Source organism: Spermophilus citellus (assembly GCF_964194105.1).
Source record: "Spermophilus citellus genome assembly, chromosome: 6".
In the NCBI taxonomy this organism is placed as follows: domain Eukaryota; kingdom Metazoa; phylum Chordata; class Mammalia; order Rodentia; family Sciuridae; genus Spermophilus; species Spermophilus citellus.
Genome location: NC_138187.1, coordinates 119,350,722 through 119,370,738, shown reverse-complemented (window position 1 = coordinate 119,370,738; position 20,017 = coordinate 119,350,722). Strand labels below are relative to the sequence as shown.

Below are 20,017 nucleotides of genomic sequence, written 5' to 3'. Positions count from 1 at the left end.
TTTTAATTTTTTACACAGCTTTCCCCCTCCATACCATTTTATATGAGCGTTTGCGTGTGTGTGTGTATTTATAATATATGGAATGGATCAGTGAAAGATATGGATAGATAAAAGGAATATTTTGATGTGTATTTATATAAAAATATATGTATACATATCCATGCTGAAGGAATATGTACATATGTTATATATATGAAACAGAGAAGTATATATTTACATAGAAAAATATCTCTGTGTATACGTATGTACTATATAGAAAGAGAAATATATATGAGGAGGAATCGATATATTTTATATATGTACATACATATATGTATATAATACACTTCTGTATTACATTCATTTAGTATACAAGAAAGTGATATCTGCTAATATATTTTTCTTTTCTACTTTTTATTTTTTCTGGTCTCTCCTTTTCTTGACATCTATTTTTTTCTTTATCCTTCTTCCCTCACTGTATTTTCCTTATCTCTTCCCTTAGCCATGTCTTCCCTTCTGTTCTGTCCTTTCTCTTTATTTTTTCCTTTTTTCTTTCCTCATCTTTTCTTCATTTACCTCCTTTCTTGTTTTCTCATTCTTCTTTTTATTATTATTATTTTTTAATTGTAGATTGGCACAATACCTCTATTATTTATTTATTTATTTTTATGTGGTGCTGAGGATCGAACCCAAGGCCTCATAGGTATGAGGCAAGCGCTGTGCCACGAAGCCACAATCCCAACCCTTCCCATTCTTTTTTCTTTCCTTTTTTCTTCTTTCACTCCTTCCTTTTCTTTTTCACAGATTTGATTGTTTTATGTTGTTTTCTTTGACTGAGCCACATTTCCTCTATGATATCCAATAATAAAAGGGTGCATACATCATTGGGGACATTTAAGATTATGCCCAAATGATAATATTTGTACATAGCATCTATACTGCCCTGCCCAGGTAATTTCTTAAATGTATGAGACAACTGTAGTAAGTTGTAAAAAAATTCATTTTTATATAAGTTTTGAGGGAAACTTTAAAAGTACAAGATGACTTTAAAGTATGGAATATTAAGAATATATCAGGGGGCTGGGGTTGTGGCTCAGTGATAGAGTTCTTGCATGTGTGAGGCTCTGGGCTCAATTTTCAGCACCAAATATAAATAAATTAGTAAATAAAGGTCCATTGACATCTAAAAATATTTTTTAAAAGAACTTATCAGAACAAAGATATAGTTGATTCTCTAAACTAGGACTTGGGTGGAGACAAGGTAGGCCAAATATTGGAAAGTCATAGCTATGAGTCCAGGAAAACTTTCAGGGTTAGATTGAGTCCTGAATGACCTATGCATTATAGGAATTGATAGTTGGAAAGAGAGACAATGAACAGATCTAAAGTTTGAAGCAGTTTCCAAAATCTAGAATCCATGTTAATTCAGTAATGTAGATAATTACCCGAGATCTGAAAGTTGTGCTATCTAAAGAGATACAAATCAACAAAAGATTTAGCAACAGAGAAATCTGATAGCTCATATCAAAATTGCTAACAAAGTAGCTGGATTTTTAAGTTCAAAGATAAGACACTAGTTGTCTAACATAAAAATGTGTCGACAAGACACTGAAGGACATAGGGAGATAGAAATGATTGAAGGACCCTTGGCTATCAATTCAAAAGAATTAAGTTTAATTCTAAATCGATGATTAAGCACAGCTCCTCTTTCATTTCCTACTCTCATTGAAACTAGAAAGTTCCAGAAAACATAGTATAGTAGAGTATGTTGATATACCAACAAAGGTTATAAGACATCAACTAACCACTGAAAAAACCATTACTCCATTTGGGTGCTGACCATTTAAAAGTCATAGCCTCAAACAATTTGCTTATTTCTTTGATGTTACTGTTCCAAACCTTTTAAATACTGTTCTTTAGGCTAATAATAGTGGTAATAATAAAAACACTCCTGGTTCCATTTTTTGAGTGTTTACTGTGTTCTAAATACAATGCTAAGAGTGTTACATTATCTTACACATCTTAAGAGCAATTCTGTGATACAATTATTATTCAATTTTACATTTGATGAAAACAGGTGTAGAGAAGTAATTTGTCCCTAATTATACAATAAAATATTAATTCTTTTAAACCAAAGAATTTTTCAAAGAATAAGAATTTGTCCAAAAGGTTTTGATTTCTTAGTAGCATACTTGGAATCATGTTACTGTATCTTTAAAAAGTAAAGTTCCAATAAAAATCCATTAACTACTTTCAAATATAGCAATCCTCCTGTCCAGCTGTGAAAAGTACTAGATGATACTTATTTGCCATTTGTGTTATTTACGGTCCATGACTTTTATGGTAACTGGTTCCTATTATTGGTTTCTATTAATGTAAAACATAAGTGAACATAAATGAGGCGTGAATCATTTCTTTTTATTAGCCCCACAGTCTTCACTCAGTGCTTGCAGTAACTCCAGCTGTGTCTTGTTAGTGATAACCTATTTAAAGAAGGGATTTTTAAGAATAAGAAATATGATTAGAAATCTTCATCCATATTACTTCCATCTTTACAACAGTGGGGAAAAAAGAAAAAGAAAACAATGTGTAATTAATAGCACAGCAAAGTCCTGTGCTCCTTTGATTCATATTGTCCTTAATAATATACTAATTGGACAATCAGTGGGATTCAGTAACTAGTTTTAGTAACACTAGGATATGTTCCAAGTCACTTCACAGTATACCTATTGGTTTTTCCTTGTTCTGTGTTTGTGTCATCTAAAGGTTGCTATTGGTACAAGAGTCATAGGACATAACCCCGAAAATAAGTAAATATTATGTTTTTCCTATGTTTAGGGGATCATCAATTAAATAAGAAATTTGGCTTTCACCTAAAAGCTTTAATTAAAGAAATTATATGCTCTGCTATTTCTGTTTATAAGATGGCTTTTGAAAAGTTATGTTCAGAATCTTTTAAAAATAATTTTACTTACTTAAAAAGGAAAAAATCACTGATTATATTAGAGGAATATGCTTTTAAAATTACAAAACAAACACCTATAAGTACAAGCATTCTAACTGCATCATGAAAACCTTTTCATGTAAGTGAGGAAACTTCTACATAATCTAAACCATTTTTAAGGCAATCACTTTTACTTGAGAGAACAAGTTTTCGGGTAGAAAAGTGATATACTTGTTTCTGATATTCTTCTATCTTCTAACTCAGATAAGAATAAATTGTGTTTTTAAAATAATTAGTAAACTTGCTATACGTTGGAGATGTTCACTAGCCTTGGTAACAAACAAAATGTCAAAAACAACTTCTGTAATAATATATGTACCTCATCCTGTCTTTGTCAGGGGCCATTCCGAGATTTCAATGAAGTATTAGAACAACGTTACAAGCCTCTGGAGCCAACATTGAGAGTGGCAGAACCAATCAATGAGTTAAAACTAGCCAGAGAGGAGTTTAAAAGAGAGGAATGTGCACAAAATATACATAGCAAAATGTAAGTTTTTAAAAAATCATAATTTCATTATGTTTGGTGCTTTAAATTTTCTAATATTGTAGCGGAACTTCTTTTTGTGAGAAAATTCAAAGTCATCTATTTAGAAGCAACAATTTTTTTAAAAAAGAGAGAGGGGGGGAGACAGAGAGAGAGAATTTTTATTTATTTTTAAGCTTTCGGCGGACACAACATTTTTGTTTGTATGTGGTGCTGAGGATCGAATCTGGGCCACATGCATGTGAGGCGAGCGCACTACCGCTTGAGCCACATCCCCAGCCATAGAAGCAACAATTTTATAACTGTACCTATTGTAAATGATGTTAATATTGATGGCAAAAAATACATATGTACTACTCAAAAATATATGAACTTCTCTCCCAAATATGTATGTATGCATTTATCAAAGGAAAAAAATAATGAATTGCATTTTAAGATGGAAAAGTGACAACTATGCATCAGTAAAGATAATATCTTTAATTAGCTAATGAAAGCACATATATTTGTGATGCTTCTAAAATAAGATCCAATAATAGAAAAATATTTTGTTAACATGAACTAAATTCCATTTGGATACATATAATATTCTAGATTGAATAAATAAAAGGTTACTGATGACTAAGGAAAACGATAGAAAAAAGATGGAGGATGATCTAACAGCATATGCAATTTAAAATTTTTATTAGCATCAGTGATTTGGGTCTTGATTCATATGTCTTTCCTCCAAGGTATTTCTTCTCTGAGATATCTTGTCTCCAATAGAATAATACATGATTTATAAATAGATTACTTTAAACCTAGAATGGCCTCTTTTTTTTAGTGTTATAATCCTATAATACCGTATGTAATTGTCATTGCAAGTATCTTATAATTCCTTATTATTATTATTTATATAATAAATGATAATTATATTATTTAACATGTATCATTTAATATATAATTATATGTCTATTATGTCAACATATAAGTTGTTATAATTGTAATAATTTTAGTATAATATAAACTACTACTATAAATTCTTATATAATAGTATACTATAGCATATTAAATTGCCATTATTGGTTATGATTATATAGTATGTATTAGGTATGAATTATCATTTCATATATATTATATAGTAATAATTTATATAATAACAATGATCACAATACACTAGAAGTATTTTTTGTTATATAAAAATCTATAATAGCATATTAATTTTCACAGTAGATTCTGGATAATTTTATCATTCAGAAAAGATATATGGAATATGTTTTGTTATAATCATAAATTTCTGAAGAGAATCTTAAATTTTTACATAAACTGACGTAAAATGGTAAGCATCTCAAGTAATTTTTATAATTTTTAAAAATTTATAGTAACTACTTGAACTGAAAAATAATTAACTACAGTGTATTTAGCAGATCCTTTCTGTAATTGGTTGAGTTAACCTAATGCATGATGAATACGAAAATCAGAAACATATATTTTCAATTGGTTTTTGGAAGGTAGACTAGTTTTACAACAGAAATTTTAGAAGATTAATGCTGCTCAGATTTAGCCTAAATATGCAATTTAGTGATAAATACCCAAATTTATATTACTCAGAATTATTTTTCTATTTTCAACAATGCTAAGGTTTACAAAATAGCAAGATTAATGGCTGAAATAATTGAGATGATTATTATCTCACTGATATTTCTGCAGAAATCATTACATATCCAATGTACTGCAGGATTCTTTCCTAGTATTTTCCTTGCTAATCCTAGAAAGATCAGAATCAATGTTATCCCCAAAGAAATGTGCTTACCTTATATTTTTCATAGAATATGTGTAAATATCATCAGTCTCTATGGTGTTGCTGATCACCTTTATCCTGAAGTTTTCAGAGACTGAAAAGTGTCTCTAGGGTTATCAAACCAATCTGAAACAAAGTTGGAAGTGCTAAAGAAATTACTTATAGGTTCAAAACTCATATTTTTTCACAACTAAGATAAGCAATTGGTCTTAGCAATTAGTCTAAGGATAATTCCACCATAAGAGGAACAAAACACTGATATTTATAGTTTCTTCTGAAAACACTTTGGTTTTTATATGTTGGAAAACACCTAACTGTATCTTATGCAACAAAAGAAATGTTAGAAATTTGAATTTCATATCTCTGTTGAGGGTAATTCTGTGAAAGAAATTAGGAGAAAAGTATACTCTTATCACAAAGATGCAAAATTTTGTAATGCAGATTGTGTTTTTGCCACATGACTGGTTTTACCCATAAGGAATTAAAGACAGCATGTTCATAACCATCCCAGGGCCTTATTCAGGAACCTTCTGTATAGCCCTTTATTTCCATTCTTAAGTGCTCAAAAAAGGTAGCATTATATCTGAGAGTTTGATACATTTAGCAATTGCTTTTTCCTATTATTATGAAAAATGCAATGTGTTTTAGTAGAAGGAGCATGAGCTTTCGAACTAGATCTATGTGATCTCAAATCTTGGCTCCCTTACACAACAGCAATATGATACTAGCTAAATAATTTAGCCTCCCTGAAGTGCTATTTCCATGTAGGTGAAAATAGAAATATTACCTTCAAAAGTTGTCATAATGATTGAACAAGATAATGAGTATAAAGATATAAAAATTAAAAGAACATAGAAGGGTCTTAATAAAAGATAATTATTACCAGAATCTGTATTTGCTGCAAACAGAATTCTACATGTAAGGCATCAAAGAAGGGAGAGGAAATCACAGACTTCAATAATAGGATGGATTCATCCACTATTCTAAAGAACCAAAGTTAAAGGAGGATCAACAGCAGAACTCTTCCTGAGCAATAGTGTCCTAAATTTATACAAGGTTTCTCATTAGGTTTCTAAAAGATAGATTCTTCTGAGGGCGTTACTCTTTTCGGACTGCCATACCAAAGTACCAGGAACTAGGTGGTTTTAATGAAAATTTATTGTCTCACAGTTCTGGAGGCTAGCAATCTGAATTCAAGGCATTGACAGAGTTGCTTTCTCTGAAGACTGTGAAAAGGATTCTGTTCATGCTTCTCCCATACCTTTCAATAATTTGCTGTCAATCTCTGGCTTTCTTTGGCTTGTAGAAACATCTCTCTGAGCTTATGAAGCATCACTACTTGCATTCATCTCCACATGATAATCTCTGTGCTTGTCTGTATTCAAAATTCCCTTTTTATAAAGACACCAGTCATATTGGATTAGGGGTCCACCTTACTCCAGTGTAATCTTAAATTTACTTATTATATCTACAATGAACCTATTTCCAAATGAGATTATCTTTCAAAGTTCTAGGGGTTCAGACTTCAGCCAACTCTGAACAGTGATATGAGAGAACATGATCCACGCCCTAGGTAACTCTTAGGATGACAGTGTGCTTTTTACTAATTATAGGCTTATAGGTGATAGCTATTATTTACATATATGCATTTAAGCAAGCACAAAAATAAAACAATAATAATTAACACATCAATTCTGGATTATAGAAGTTTGTCTGAAAGTTATATTGAAACTTTGTTTTTATTCTTGTTCTTAAAGAAACTCATCCCATGCCTTCATAATGAAAATTACTTTCCTTATTCATAATTCATATGTTTATCTAATGCTAAGTGAAGTTAGCCAATTAAAAAAAGTTTTCTCTGATTTATAGTGGGGTAGGGAGGGGGAGCAGGGGAGCAATAGATGAACTCATGATAGGGCAGAGTGGTAGGAGAGGAAGGGAGAGGGCATGGGGTTAGAAATGATGGTAGAATGTGTGGACATCATTATCCAAAGTACATGTATGAAGACACAAATTGGTGTAAATATACTTTTTATACAGCCAGAGATATGAAAAATTTGTGCTCTATATGTGTAATATGAATTGTAATGCATTGCAGTGTTATATAAATAAAAAAAATTAATTAAAAAGGCTAGGAAATAAAGCAAATAATAAGTATTGTCAAGGGCCCTTTATGTGAGAAGCTGTCATCTAGATATTTTGAGAAATAAAGAAGAATACTTATTGACTTAACAAATGTTTACATGTCTGGAATAATTCTAGGCTGTAGGGATATGGCAATAAATAAAATGAAATCTCTAGTCTCATGGAACTCCTCATGTAGTTTGAAACTAACCAGGTAACTTAATGAAATTCTATGTAAAAATTACCAAATACTTGATAAACTGGTTAAGTGTGTGTTAAAAAAATGTCCCTCACCCAGGACATTTTATTTTATTTTTCTCTTTCCACATTCTTATTGGTGAATCATAATCATACAAATGATGGATTTGTTGATGCATGTTTGTACATGCACATATTATAACAATATAATTTGGCCAATGTCCCTCCCCAGCACCTCCGCCTTCTCCTCCACCTCTTACCCCTCTGGTTCCTTTGTTCTACTGATCACTCTTCGATTTTCATGAGATCCCACCCCCACTCACGTTTCTTTTTCTTTATCCACCATATGATGGAAAACATACCACTCTTGATCTTCTGAGTTTGGCTTATTTTGCTTATTATAATTGTCTTTACTTCCATCCATTTTTCTGCAAATGACATAACTTCATTTACCTTTATGGCTGAAAAAAACTTCATTTTTGTGTATATATATATATTTAGATTAATATCTAAAACATATAAATAACTCTGAAGACAATGATTTTTTAATGTAGAATTTCTTCTGGCCCCTGACAATGAAAAAGTGTGTTGTTGTTTATTTGTTTGTCATATGTGTGTGTGTGTGTGTGTATCACATTTTCTTTATCATTTATCTGGTGATGGATACCTACATTTGTTCCATACTTGAGTTATTGTGAATTGCACTGCTATGTGCATGTATCACTATAGTATGATTTAATTTTAGGGGATAAATACTGAGGAGTGGTATAGATGGGTCATATGATGGTTCCAATCCTAATCTTTTGAGGAACCTCCTGAGTTCCATAGTGCTTATACTAATTTACAATCCCATCAACAGCATAACATTATTCTTTTTTCTCCACATCCTCTCCAGCATTTATTATTGTTTATATTCTTGAATATTGCCATTCTGACTGATAAAGATAAAATCTTAGTGTAGTTTTGATTTGCATTTTCCTAATTGTTAAATGTGTTGAACTTTTAAAATATGTCTGTTGGCCATTTGTAGTTCTTCTTTTGGAAAGTGTCTTTAAGTTTTTTGTTGTTAAATGTAAGGCAAAAAATCAATGTTGACTCTATCCCAGTACCTGACTTCAAATTATAGTATAGAGCTACAGTAACAAAAGCTGCATGATACTGGCATTAAATCAGACACATACACAATGGTACAGAATAGAAGACACAGAGACAAACCCACACATCTACAGCCATCTGATCCTTGACGGAGGTGCCAAAAACATACATTGGAGTAAAGACAGCCTTTTAAATAAATGGTGCTGGGGAAACTAGTTAGCCATATGTAGAAGAATGAAACTAGACCCATATCTCTCACCCTGCACACAAATCAAATCAAAATGGATCCAAGACCTAGGAATTAGAACAGAAACTGTGTAACTTCTAGAAGACAATACGGACATCATTCCAGCATATATGTACAGGCAATGACTCTCTGAACAAGACCTGAAAAGCTCAAGAAATAATGCCAAGAGTTAATAAATGGAATGGCATGAAATTAAAAACTTCCATGCAGCAAAGGAAACAATTAGGAATGATCCAAGACAGCCTACATAATAGGAGATCTTTGCCATCTACTCTTCTGACAGAGGATTGATATCTAAAATATATAAATAACTCGAAAGACAATAATTTTTAATGTAGAATTCTTCTGGCCTCTGACAATGGAAAAGTGTGTTGTTGTTTGTTTATTTATATGTCATGCTGGGCTTCAAATGTAGTACCTTGCAAATCTCTGGGTAAGCATTCTACCACTGAGTTACATCCCCAGTCCCTCTAGGAAAGTATTATTAACAGAGAAGGAACTGAATTGGTTCATGTGAATGATTGTTAAGATTTTGATAAAGAAAAGAAGAGAAAGTAGATAAATGTAGGTTAAAGGTATGAGAAAAGTGATGGTTGGAAAAGTTGACAGAAAAATTATGAAATTGATCTGACAGAAACTATTTTTCATGTTAGAAAGCAGTAGTAAGAAAAATTGTGAAAAACTTCAGGAGTTTGAGGATTTATCCTATAGGCAATAGAAAATTATTTAAGGCTTCTGAGAATGAGCATGTTATAAAAAGAATATGAATTTGTTGATTAGGAGACAGATGTATTTGAGAAAAGAAATATGCTAGAAGCAGCGAAACCCCTTAGGAAAGTTCTGCAGTAATTTTGGTGAGAGGTAATGGGATGGAATTAAGCTGATGGCAGGATTCAGTCTTCTACTCTTTTTTTTTTTTTTTACTTTTTTTCTTCTTTCTATATAGAATCTCAGTGATTGCTTCTATTTGAGAGACTTCAACTACCATGTCAATGATTTCCATTCTAAATCTTGAATTCCAGAATTTTATTTTCAACTGTCATCTTCATTTCCATCTCTACTAGATGTCCTAATCTTAGTACACAAAACATGAGCCTGCTTCTTCTTGGTATGTGAATTGCAGTACCAACGATCTGCTTAAGCTCTACTTTTGAGTCACCTCTTCTTTTTTAAAAATTCTAGTTTGTTACATATGACAGTTGAGTCACCTCTTCTTACCCACTGTTACCCATATCCTATCAGTCCTCAAGTCCTCTTTATTCTACTTTTCAAATATCTTTCAAATTCAGCCTCTCCTCTCTTTTTTTGTGTGTCTATTGCTTACTTCAAATACCATAAACACCTTTATCTGTGCCTTTCTCACCTCTGTGCATTTTACCACACCAACACGAATGAAGTGTAATCATACCATTATGCAGCCAAAATGCTTTTCAGTGGCTTTTTACCTCTTCCACAATAAATTTGAATTCCGTTTGCCAGATACAAGTCTTTCCTTATGTAACCCAGTCTTATTTCTCTAGTTAATTGCCACATGCCATGAGGAGCCTGTGCTCCACAGATTCTCAGCTATTCCATATTTTTTATGTCTTATATTCTTTCTTTTTCTGTAAGCAATTTCCTATTCCCTTATTTACTCAATATTTTCAAATCCACTCAAAATAATAAAAAGGATTTCTGTTTTCTTTTTCAAAACTTAAAACCACAGCAGGTATATATTTTAGAAACTTTAAACATTATTTAGTAATCCCTAGTTATGTTTTCCAGAGGACATGACTATCAATCATTTCTTGTGCATCCATTCAGTAGTTTTGTTTATATATAGTTATGTATGTATTTGTTTTCTTCTATTTATATATGGCAGAATGTTATACACACTTAACCTATTTATGAGAATTAGTGATCAGAGAGTATTAGAGGTTTGAAATTTCATAAGATGACAGTTTAAGGAATATTTTCAGATGTGAAATGGGACCATGTAACTTGTTTACAAGAAATGGAAAAAGAAGTTATTTAGAGGTGCAAGAAATGAGAAACTACCATATTGCTATAGTACCAGAACTCTCAAAGTTAATGTTTAATTTACTCATTGAACAGCAGAGATGGAGTAGAATGGGCAATCATACATCAGGGGATATATTCTATGACATGGGCTTCCCTAAAGTTTGAGAGGTATGAAGTTCTATATGTAAATACAGTAGATATAGAAGAACTGAAGATACATTGTGTACCTCCAGTGGATGACTAAAACTACAGATATTACCATACTCTTTGTAATACCTTATTAAGTTGGAAACTTCCATGTCTCCATTCAAAGGAAACAGTTTTCAACTTCTCTTTGGCATATCTGAATTACTAGTTTCACTACTCTTATGCTTTGGGGCCATTAAGTGAAATTAGGGTTGCTTAAACACAAATACTACAATACCACGACAGTCAATGTAGCAACTGAGACAGTTATTAAGTGACTGTCAGGTGGGTAGTGCATACAGTGTGGATGATCTAGAAAAAGGGATAATTCATGTCCTAGGTGGGATGGCATTGGGTGGAATCATCATATTACTCAGAACAACAACTTAAAACTTATGAATTGCTTAATTTTGGAATTTTCCATTTAATATTTTCAGCAGACCACAGATAACTAAAAACTTCGAAAATGAAACCACAGATGAAGGGAGATTACCATACCTTCTATTAATACTATTAATCATAAATATCCTGGTTTAGTACAGGAAACTACAATTAGGCAGACTATAATCATATACAAAGTACAATAGATTAAGAATATTGCAAAAGAGAGTTCCAATAGGTGTTCTGTTAGGCAGAATAATCCCCCACCCCCAGAGTTCATATGTTCCAATTCCATGAACCTATGAATATGTTACCTCATATAATAAAAGTGACTTTGTAGATAAGAGTAAAGGTTTTTAGAGTCAGAGATTAATGTGGATTATCGTGGTAAGACTACTATAATCAGAAGAGTCCTTAAAAATGGGAAAAGTTGAGGAGAGCTGAAAGAGATTTGACTGTATTTTAGAAGGTCAAAGTGATTCAGTGAGAGAAGAACCTATCTCACCTTTGGCAGCTTTGAAGTTAGGGAATGAAGGCCACAACCAAGGAATTTGAGCAGCCTGTAGAAGCTGAAAAAAGCAAGAAAATGGATCCCCGCCCACATTCCTGCCAACACCTTAATTTCAGCTCAATGAGATTCCTTTTGGATTGCTGACCCCCAAAATTGTAACTTAGTAAATGTCTGTTGGTTAAGCCAAAAAATTTATGGAACTTTGTTATAACAACAAAAGCAAACAAATGCGAGTTTTCTCCCTAAAGTTTTATAAGTCGAGGAGCTGTTTGTTAGGCCAGCCTTTCATGTTTAGATTAAATATAAACCTGAACTAAACTTGAGGATAATCACTGGATTCTAAGGACTAAAGATTCTTCTGTAGGTATAAGGTCTGGACATTGTGGATTAAAATATATGACCTGAGCTTTCCTATGAAGAGAAATTCATAATTAAATTGTGTTGTACCTATATAATATTTTTAACTTACATAGGATTTTAAGACCCTCTGCATAAACAATTCAATAACTGTCTCAGTATCTTCTGGAAAATTAAAAGGTGTTAATTTTCTGGCAGTTATTCAGTGTGAAATAGGAGGCATCTTACAAACATTGAGTAGCAAAGCAGAATTGGTAACTCAATTTCTTGAGCTCCTCCAACTTGCTGAAACTAATGACAAATATTCAGTATCAATGAACTGCACCTGCTTTTATTTCTCTCAAATTTGCAAACTGGCTTAGATGGGAGCCCTAGTAAGTGTTGGATTTCTCACTTTTAAACTTTAAAATATTGTTTCTGATTAACTATATAGGAAAAATGTGGAAAAGGTTAAGAACTTAGATCAAAATAAGTTTTTAAAAAAGCATTTAAAAGACATGACATATGAATAAGATCTGGTTATATTTATCTCTAAAAAATAGTGAAAAAGAAATTGAACATCTCAAAACTTTTTTGACTTGTGTGATTCTTCAAATATTTTAGACTTTTAAATTTACATATTTTCTGAGCTATTATTATATTATGATAAATAGGGATTATCATATATTTTCAGATAATGTTTTCTAACAATTCAACTTTTATTTGTACTCTTCCATTTATTTTAATTACTAGCACAGTGTGCAACATTTATTAATCAGTAGAGCCTTTTTAAGTTAAAATACTAAATTAGCTAACCCCATTAACACAGAATACTCCAAACAAGCAGTAATAGGAGAGGTAGTTACTGTGCAAATCGTATTATACATGCGGGTGCTCTAGGGCACAGTTAAGCATGATTACCCTCTTTTGATCCGGTATTCCTCTGCCTCTCCCAGCTAATTTCCAGTGGAAATTTACAAAGTGCTGCCTTCATTTTTCCAGCTTAATTTTTCTAATGAAGTTCTGGTACTTTATAACACTGGGGATATAGATAATAAGCCTGTGTATAATTAACAAGTTCTAGAATTTGTCTACAAAAGACCCTTTTATTACTTAGGCTATATAGAAAGAACTGTGCTCTATTTTTGACCACTGTTTCTTTGAAAAAAAATTGTTCTTATACAAATGACCACAAAGTACAAGAATTCTCTTCTTATATCTAAGCCTAAAGAAGTTTAAGATCTACAATATCTAAATAGTTTGTTCATTTAGAATACTTTTAGTGATATAGCTGAGAATATTATATATAATTTTAGTGTGTGCATTCAGAAAAGACATAGAAAGACATTTTTATTTGTTTTGTTAGGTTAGTCATAAGCACTCTTCCTAATACAGTGCCTAATATTTACCTAGAAAAGGTTTATCAATCCACATGTAGTCAACTTATGAAGCATATAGAATTTATTTTGTGAAATGTATCCTGTGTGTCATACTCACGTACATTCTTCAAACTCATATTAACTGTAGCACTAGTTCAGATTTTTGTATTGGTATGGCATTTTCATGTCCCAGGTATTGTTGTTTCATAGCCCACATGGATTCTCATAAAATTCTTACTATATTTCAGTTTAGGGTTCAAAAGTATGTGGAGATCAGAAGAGATTTGAAGACTGAGTAGAGATTTGAAATAAGGGCAGTGGCACAGAGGTGGAATGGACAACGATCTCTGTGTTAAAAGTACACAGCTCATGGGGGGTTTCAGCTTGCTCTGTAGAGTATCTTGTGAAGCTTAGCATGAAACTCTGGAATCTCACACAAAGTGGCGATAGAAGTATAGGTTGGAGCCACTGTATAAAGGGCCATGTGTAACATGATCAAATATTTGGTTTACCCTGAGAGATGTTGTAAAATTTGATTATCTCAGTTTAAGATAGAGATGTCACTCTAGTAACTATGCATATGGTTTAGAAATGGGAATCAATGGGGACAGAGACCAGTTAGGAAACTCTTTCCATTGTTCAGTTCAGAGATGAAGCAACTTGTAACAGAATGGAGACATTGGTAAAGAAGAAAAGAAAAAAAAAGTTAACAAACTGCTTTCAGGTAGACTCCAATAAACCCTAAACAATAATTGGAGGCCAACCTGATATTGTATGTCTAGTATGGTCAGGGGCACAGATGCATTTAGGTTCACTGTCTCAGAGCTTTCATCTTTGCAAAGAACAAAGATCCATTCAAGGTAAATTGAGAATTAGGAACATGTTTAAAAGACACTACATCAAGGGATCTTACAGAGTTATGGAAACTAAAGAAAAAAATGGATTGGATTGCTGGATTGGAGCTGTAACTCAGTAGCAGAGCACTTGCCTAGCATGTGTCAGCCCCTGGGTTCAATTCCCAGTACCACAGAAAAAAAAAGAGAAGAAAAACTGTACTAAAATGACCATCTCGGGGACTATAGAGACAGTTTTCTCTCTTTGGTGACATCTGTTTTTCCTCTGCATTTTTGCTTCTTTTCTACTCTCTACTGACTACCTAAATTGCTACTCACTCATAAATTATAAATTTTTATTTCCATAAATCTTTAGTTTCTACTTAGTTACCACCCTAGGTCCAGTTTAACATAACCAGATCTAAAACCCTCAGCTAATTCCATTTTTCAACTTAAATTACTGAGAGAGTATCTTTTCTGCTCAATATATTCTCAATATGGCCTATTCAAGTCATAGGCTTGGAACACAGTAGGCATTTAATAAATATGTATTAAATGAGTGGATATGTTAAATTAAAATATGACTAGACCATGTAGTTTGGGGGAGGGTGTGTCACATTGTATAAAGTGTTTTATGAGAGTAGAGCTATGAGCCAGGATTTCCTAGTTTATGAGAGCAAAGGCAAGAAAGTCTTCTCTTGCCTTGATTTGATGGCTTCTGATTAGGCAACTGGTTAGATAATGATGTCCTCACTTAACTTAGAAAGAAGTATATAAGAAGCACTGTAGATTTAATAAGATACAGAATTTGGCTATGAGTTTAATTTAGGAACAACTCTATTTGAGGTTTCTACGTAAATATTTCTGGTAAGATTTGAAAACACCGCTCTTAATTTAAAGAAAGACATTGCATATGGACATAAAGAGGAAGAAATCATCAATATAGAGTTGATAGTTAAAATCCTGATGGTGAAAGGATCCCACAGGAGAAACTATACAGAGAGAAGATTAAGTACCGATTTGGGGGAATTGCTTTAACATTGAGGCAGTGGTTATTAGTCAGGGTTGCTTAACTGCATCTCCTTGAGGGTTAAAATTATATACATATGAATTCTTGAATCTCAATCATAGATAAGTTCAGCTCAGTAGGCATACATGTATTTGGAAAATATACCCAGCTGATTCTGATGCACGTTTTTGGTTAATTTAAGCCATTGGTAGAAAATGGTGAATCAGTTAAGAAACTAAGAAAGCAAGGAAGAGAACCAGGAGTTTTATGCATATCAAAAGAGAAAAGAATTCATTACAAGGAGATGAACATTTTGATGCAGAGTGCAAGTTCAACAATGACGAAATGAATATATTAGATTTGACTGTTGGGAACTCATTCAATGACACTTTTGCTTTCCTCCTTTAAGTATCACCTAATTCTTACTTCTATATTCTCTTTTTCTCCCCCCAAAATCTTTCCTTTATTTTCTTCAGGAAATCATAAAAGAATTTATCAAATACTTTGCCAAACTTAACATATGCTTTGTATGAGATATATATATATATATATATATATATATATATATATATATATATATATACAAATTGTATATATATAATATATAAATTATATATGTATATATATAATTATATATCTATATAATAGATATTTGGTACTGAGCACTAATAGATTTAGAAAATTGTGTTTTTTTCCCTCAATAGTACCTGACTTCCAAGATCATGACTATGGCAAACCAAAGAAGTCAACAGTTAGGCTATGAATAGTGAAGTTGATCAGTGGGCCTTATGTTTAAATAGTACCAACTTTGTCCTTTACTAAGACAATAAACATCTTTGCTTAGCAAGGTACTTATTTAAAAACATCCAAAGATTATCCTTTTAAAAATATGAATCTGGGGCTGGGGATGTGGCTCAAGCGGTAGCGTGCTCGCCTGGCATGCGTGCTGCCCGGGTTCGATCCTCAGCACCACATACCAACAAAGATGTTGTGTCCGCCGAGAACTAAAAAATAAATATTAAAAATTCTCTCTCTCTCTCTCTCTCTCTCTCTCTCTCTCTCTCCCCCTCTCTCACTCTATCTTTAAAAAAAAATATATGAATCAGATGTTGACAACAAAAAATTTTATAACTTATTTTGAAAAACTAGCAAAAAGATAAGAAATATAAGTAATAATAATTAAAACACTACTTTATGTTTATATATTAAACAGTATATTAATTATGGGCAGCTTGGAAACACAAATCTCTGTATCCATCTATATAAAATACAGATATACAATTTCTATAGGTTGACAGTAAATATGTATATATATATTTGTGCATGTGTGTGTTACTATATGTATTCTCCACACTTGGAGGCTATATAATGGAAAAATGGTGCCATTATCAAATATATACCTACATATATGTTTTATTTTAATAATGCATGCATTTTAGAATATTGCTAGGAATTGACCTAGTCAGCTCAATATTCTACAGTCTATATTCTTCTGCTTTTAAAGTTGTTTTGGTATATCTTTAGTAAATCTACAGTTTCTTAAAGATAACTACTGGTGATTTGGTGATCATATATAATAGGGTTTCCAAGTAATTTCAGATACAATTTGTCTTGTTATAGCCATTGAAATCACTGGGCATTCTAGGTACTCACTTGTAAATTCTAAATCAGAGGTTACAAATGGGTGGTTTGTGAGTCTCATATATCTTCCAAATGTGTTGTATTTGGATCCCCTTTTTCCTTCCTTTTTTGGCACTAGGGATTGAATCCAGAGCTACACTTAAGCTAGGCAAGTGCTCTACCACTGAGCTACACCCCCAGGCTTTATCCCATAATTTTATAAATATTAAATTCATCAAAAATGAATTAAATCATAATTAAATATTTTTAAAATACTGATTTTTAGCTTACATTAGAAAAAGGACAACAGGAGATCTGGAAACAAAAGAAGCCCATAGTCTAAGATGGTAGCAATTGATTAAAACTTAGACTTTTCAATACCTAACATTTATCATCTGCCTGACCCTTCTGGAAAGACAAGTTGGAGACCCTTGTTCTAGAGGATACCTCTTCAGGAACAAAGATCCCATGACTTATTCACTATATCACTTAGAATAATACCTGATGAACAGTATAGATGCTCCATGTTTTTTATGTGTTGAATTTTGATTCTTGAGTTTTGAACCATGTTTTGTTTTATTCTAAATATCTGACTATCAAAATCATTCTCATTGAACAAAAAGTCAAGCAAAAGCAAGCAGGTTCAATTGTGATCATACTTTGACATTTATTACATTACACCAGCAGTCCCACTATAGGTTAATACTTCCTTTGTTGTTTTTCTTACTATAAGCATCATTTTTCACACTATATTTGAAAGATGCTGATGAGTTTTCTGTGGAATATATTTGAGGAAATTACATTCTCAGAGAAAGGTGGCACTTACAGGCTTCTCAATCTTAAGTATACTTTTATTCAGTGTGAACATCAGTGAGGGGAAATATAAGATAGAGTATTTGCAAATGTATTCACTCATTCATTTAACAAATGTTATAGCATGCCTCCTATGTGCCAGGCACTACATTAGGCATTGGAAACAGCAGTGAACAAGATAGACAAAGAACTCTGGCTTCATGGAGTTGATGGTCTAGTCAGCCAAGAATCTGCTCATTCACAGACCATAGTTTAGAATATACTACTCTGGATTTAAGAACATAAAAAATTTTGTTCTCCTTAGTATTTTTTGTCAGTTTCAGCTTATTTTATTCTCAGACCTTCTTAAGAATAATTTGAAGTTTTTCACTGATTTATTTTCCTCCTTAAAATGTCTAAGCTTATAATTCTTATACATTATATCATTGATGTTGTAAGTGACATAAAAGAGAGCCCTGTGAATGCTAATTAATTGGGGCATTTAGATTTAATACAATGTGAACATCTATAATCTGAAAATACAAAATCTGAAATATTTTGAGCACAGATTTGACACAATTGGAAAAGTTCAAACCTGACCCTTGTGGGGTGGGTTGCAGTCAAAACACAGATGTAATGAACATATTATATAAAATTATCTTCACCCTATGTGTAGAAGATATATATGAAATATAAATGAATTTTGTATTTAGACATGGGTCCCCTATATATACTTAAATATTATAAAATCTGAAAGTAATCTTAAATCTGAAACATTTCTGGTCTCAAGCATTTTGGATAAGAGATGCTCAAATAAGAGATGCTCTCTTTCTTTTAAAAGAGATTTTTTAAAAGTATTTTTTTACTATCAACTAAAAAATGAAGTCAACTCTACAAAATATATAACAAAGTTATTGATAGATGTAAATAAATTAATAAGGCAGGATATGTTGAGAGTCATTGAAAATAATAATAAATCCAGATAAACCTGTTTCTTTTAAGCTAAGAAAAATATAAGGAGAAAGCAAAATATATTTTCCCATTTAAATTTGCAAGCTTAAAATATAATATCACTGTTGATTTGCATAAATAATCTTGCCACTCGCATTCTTGACATTTAAATATTGCGTTTCCATCTTTATGCTGTGGAAGAAATTTGTGCTGTTAATATTGTTGCTTAAATAGTTAATGGGTTTTAATTTTTTGTTATGAATTTTACTTTAAGTAGAATTTAACTGTATATTAAACACTTACAGCTATGGTTACAATATTTTCATCAATGAATGAAGTCTAAATCCTATTCCATATTGTTGCTCATTTTATTTGTTTAATGACATAAATATTTATTTCATTTATCTGTTCAACACAAATTCCACTAATCTACAATACCTTAATATATGAGCAGAGTTTTGTGAGATCTTTTTATTGGTATTAATAAGCCATATGTTAGGTTTACTTGGAAATTTGGGTGGTTAATACACATAGTGAAAACATTTGTTATTTCTCATATTGAAATTAATTAAAAAGAGACTTATTTAACTACTGACCTTTTTCTAAAACTTAAAACATGTTCTATATTATGAAGGACAAATATTCAATATTTTGTGGACCTTTTCTATGAACTGAATAGCTGAGTTGGTTTGTGTTTTTAGAAAGGCTAAAATTATACATATAACAAATGTAATACATATCTCATCCAATTCAAATACAACTGAAATAGTTTTCAATTATGTGTTCTTTTAAAATGCTTTGTCTTTAAAAAAGCCTATGATTAGTTAATATTATCTGAGTTATCTGATAATGAGACCAGGCATGAACTGATTATAAGTCAGCCCTCAAAACATTAAATATTATTTTCCATATTATAAAAATGATTAAAATATTAGAGTCTAAGAATAATTTTTGAGCTGGTGTACTTTTATAACAGGAAAATTTCTTGTTTCTTAATTAGTTTCTTGAATTAAATCAACTTGCTTTGTCTGTATATTATCTTTTAATTTGTTCATCAACTTTCTAGACTTAAACCTAGATGTCTTTGCTTATCACATTAAATTTTGTACA

The 20,017-nt window shown here is 31.7% G+C and overlaps 1 protein-coding gene across 1 annotated transcript in view; it reads left to right on the top strand.

Moving 5' to 3' along the window:
• SPATA17 (spermatogenesis associated 17) overlaps positions 1–20,017 on the top strand; it is a gene marked incomplete at both ends in the record, with an annotated part of 210,323 nt that overhangs the window by 125,424 nt on the left and 64,882 nt on the right. Inside the window, one exon of the mRNA XM_081299767.1 lies at positions 3,322–3,470. Coding sequence (XP_081155893.1) covers positions 3,322–3,470 — 149 coding nt within the window. The remainder of the gene's footprint in view (positions 1–3,321; positions 3,471–20,017) is intronic.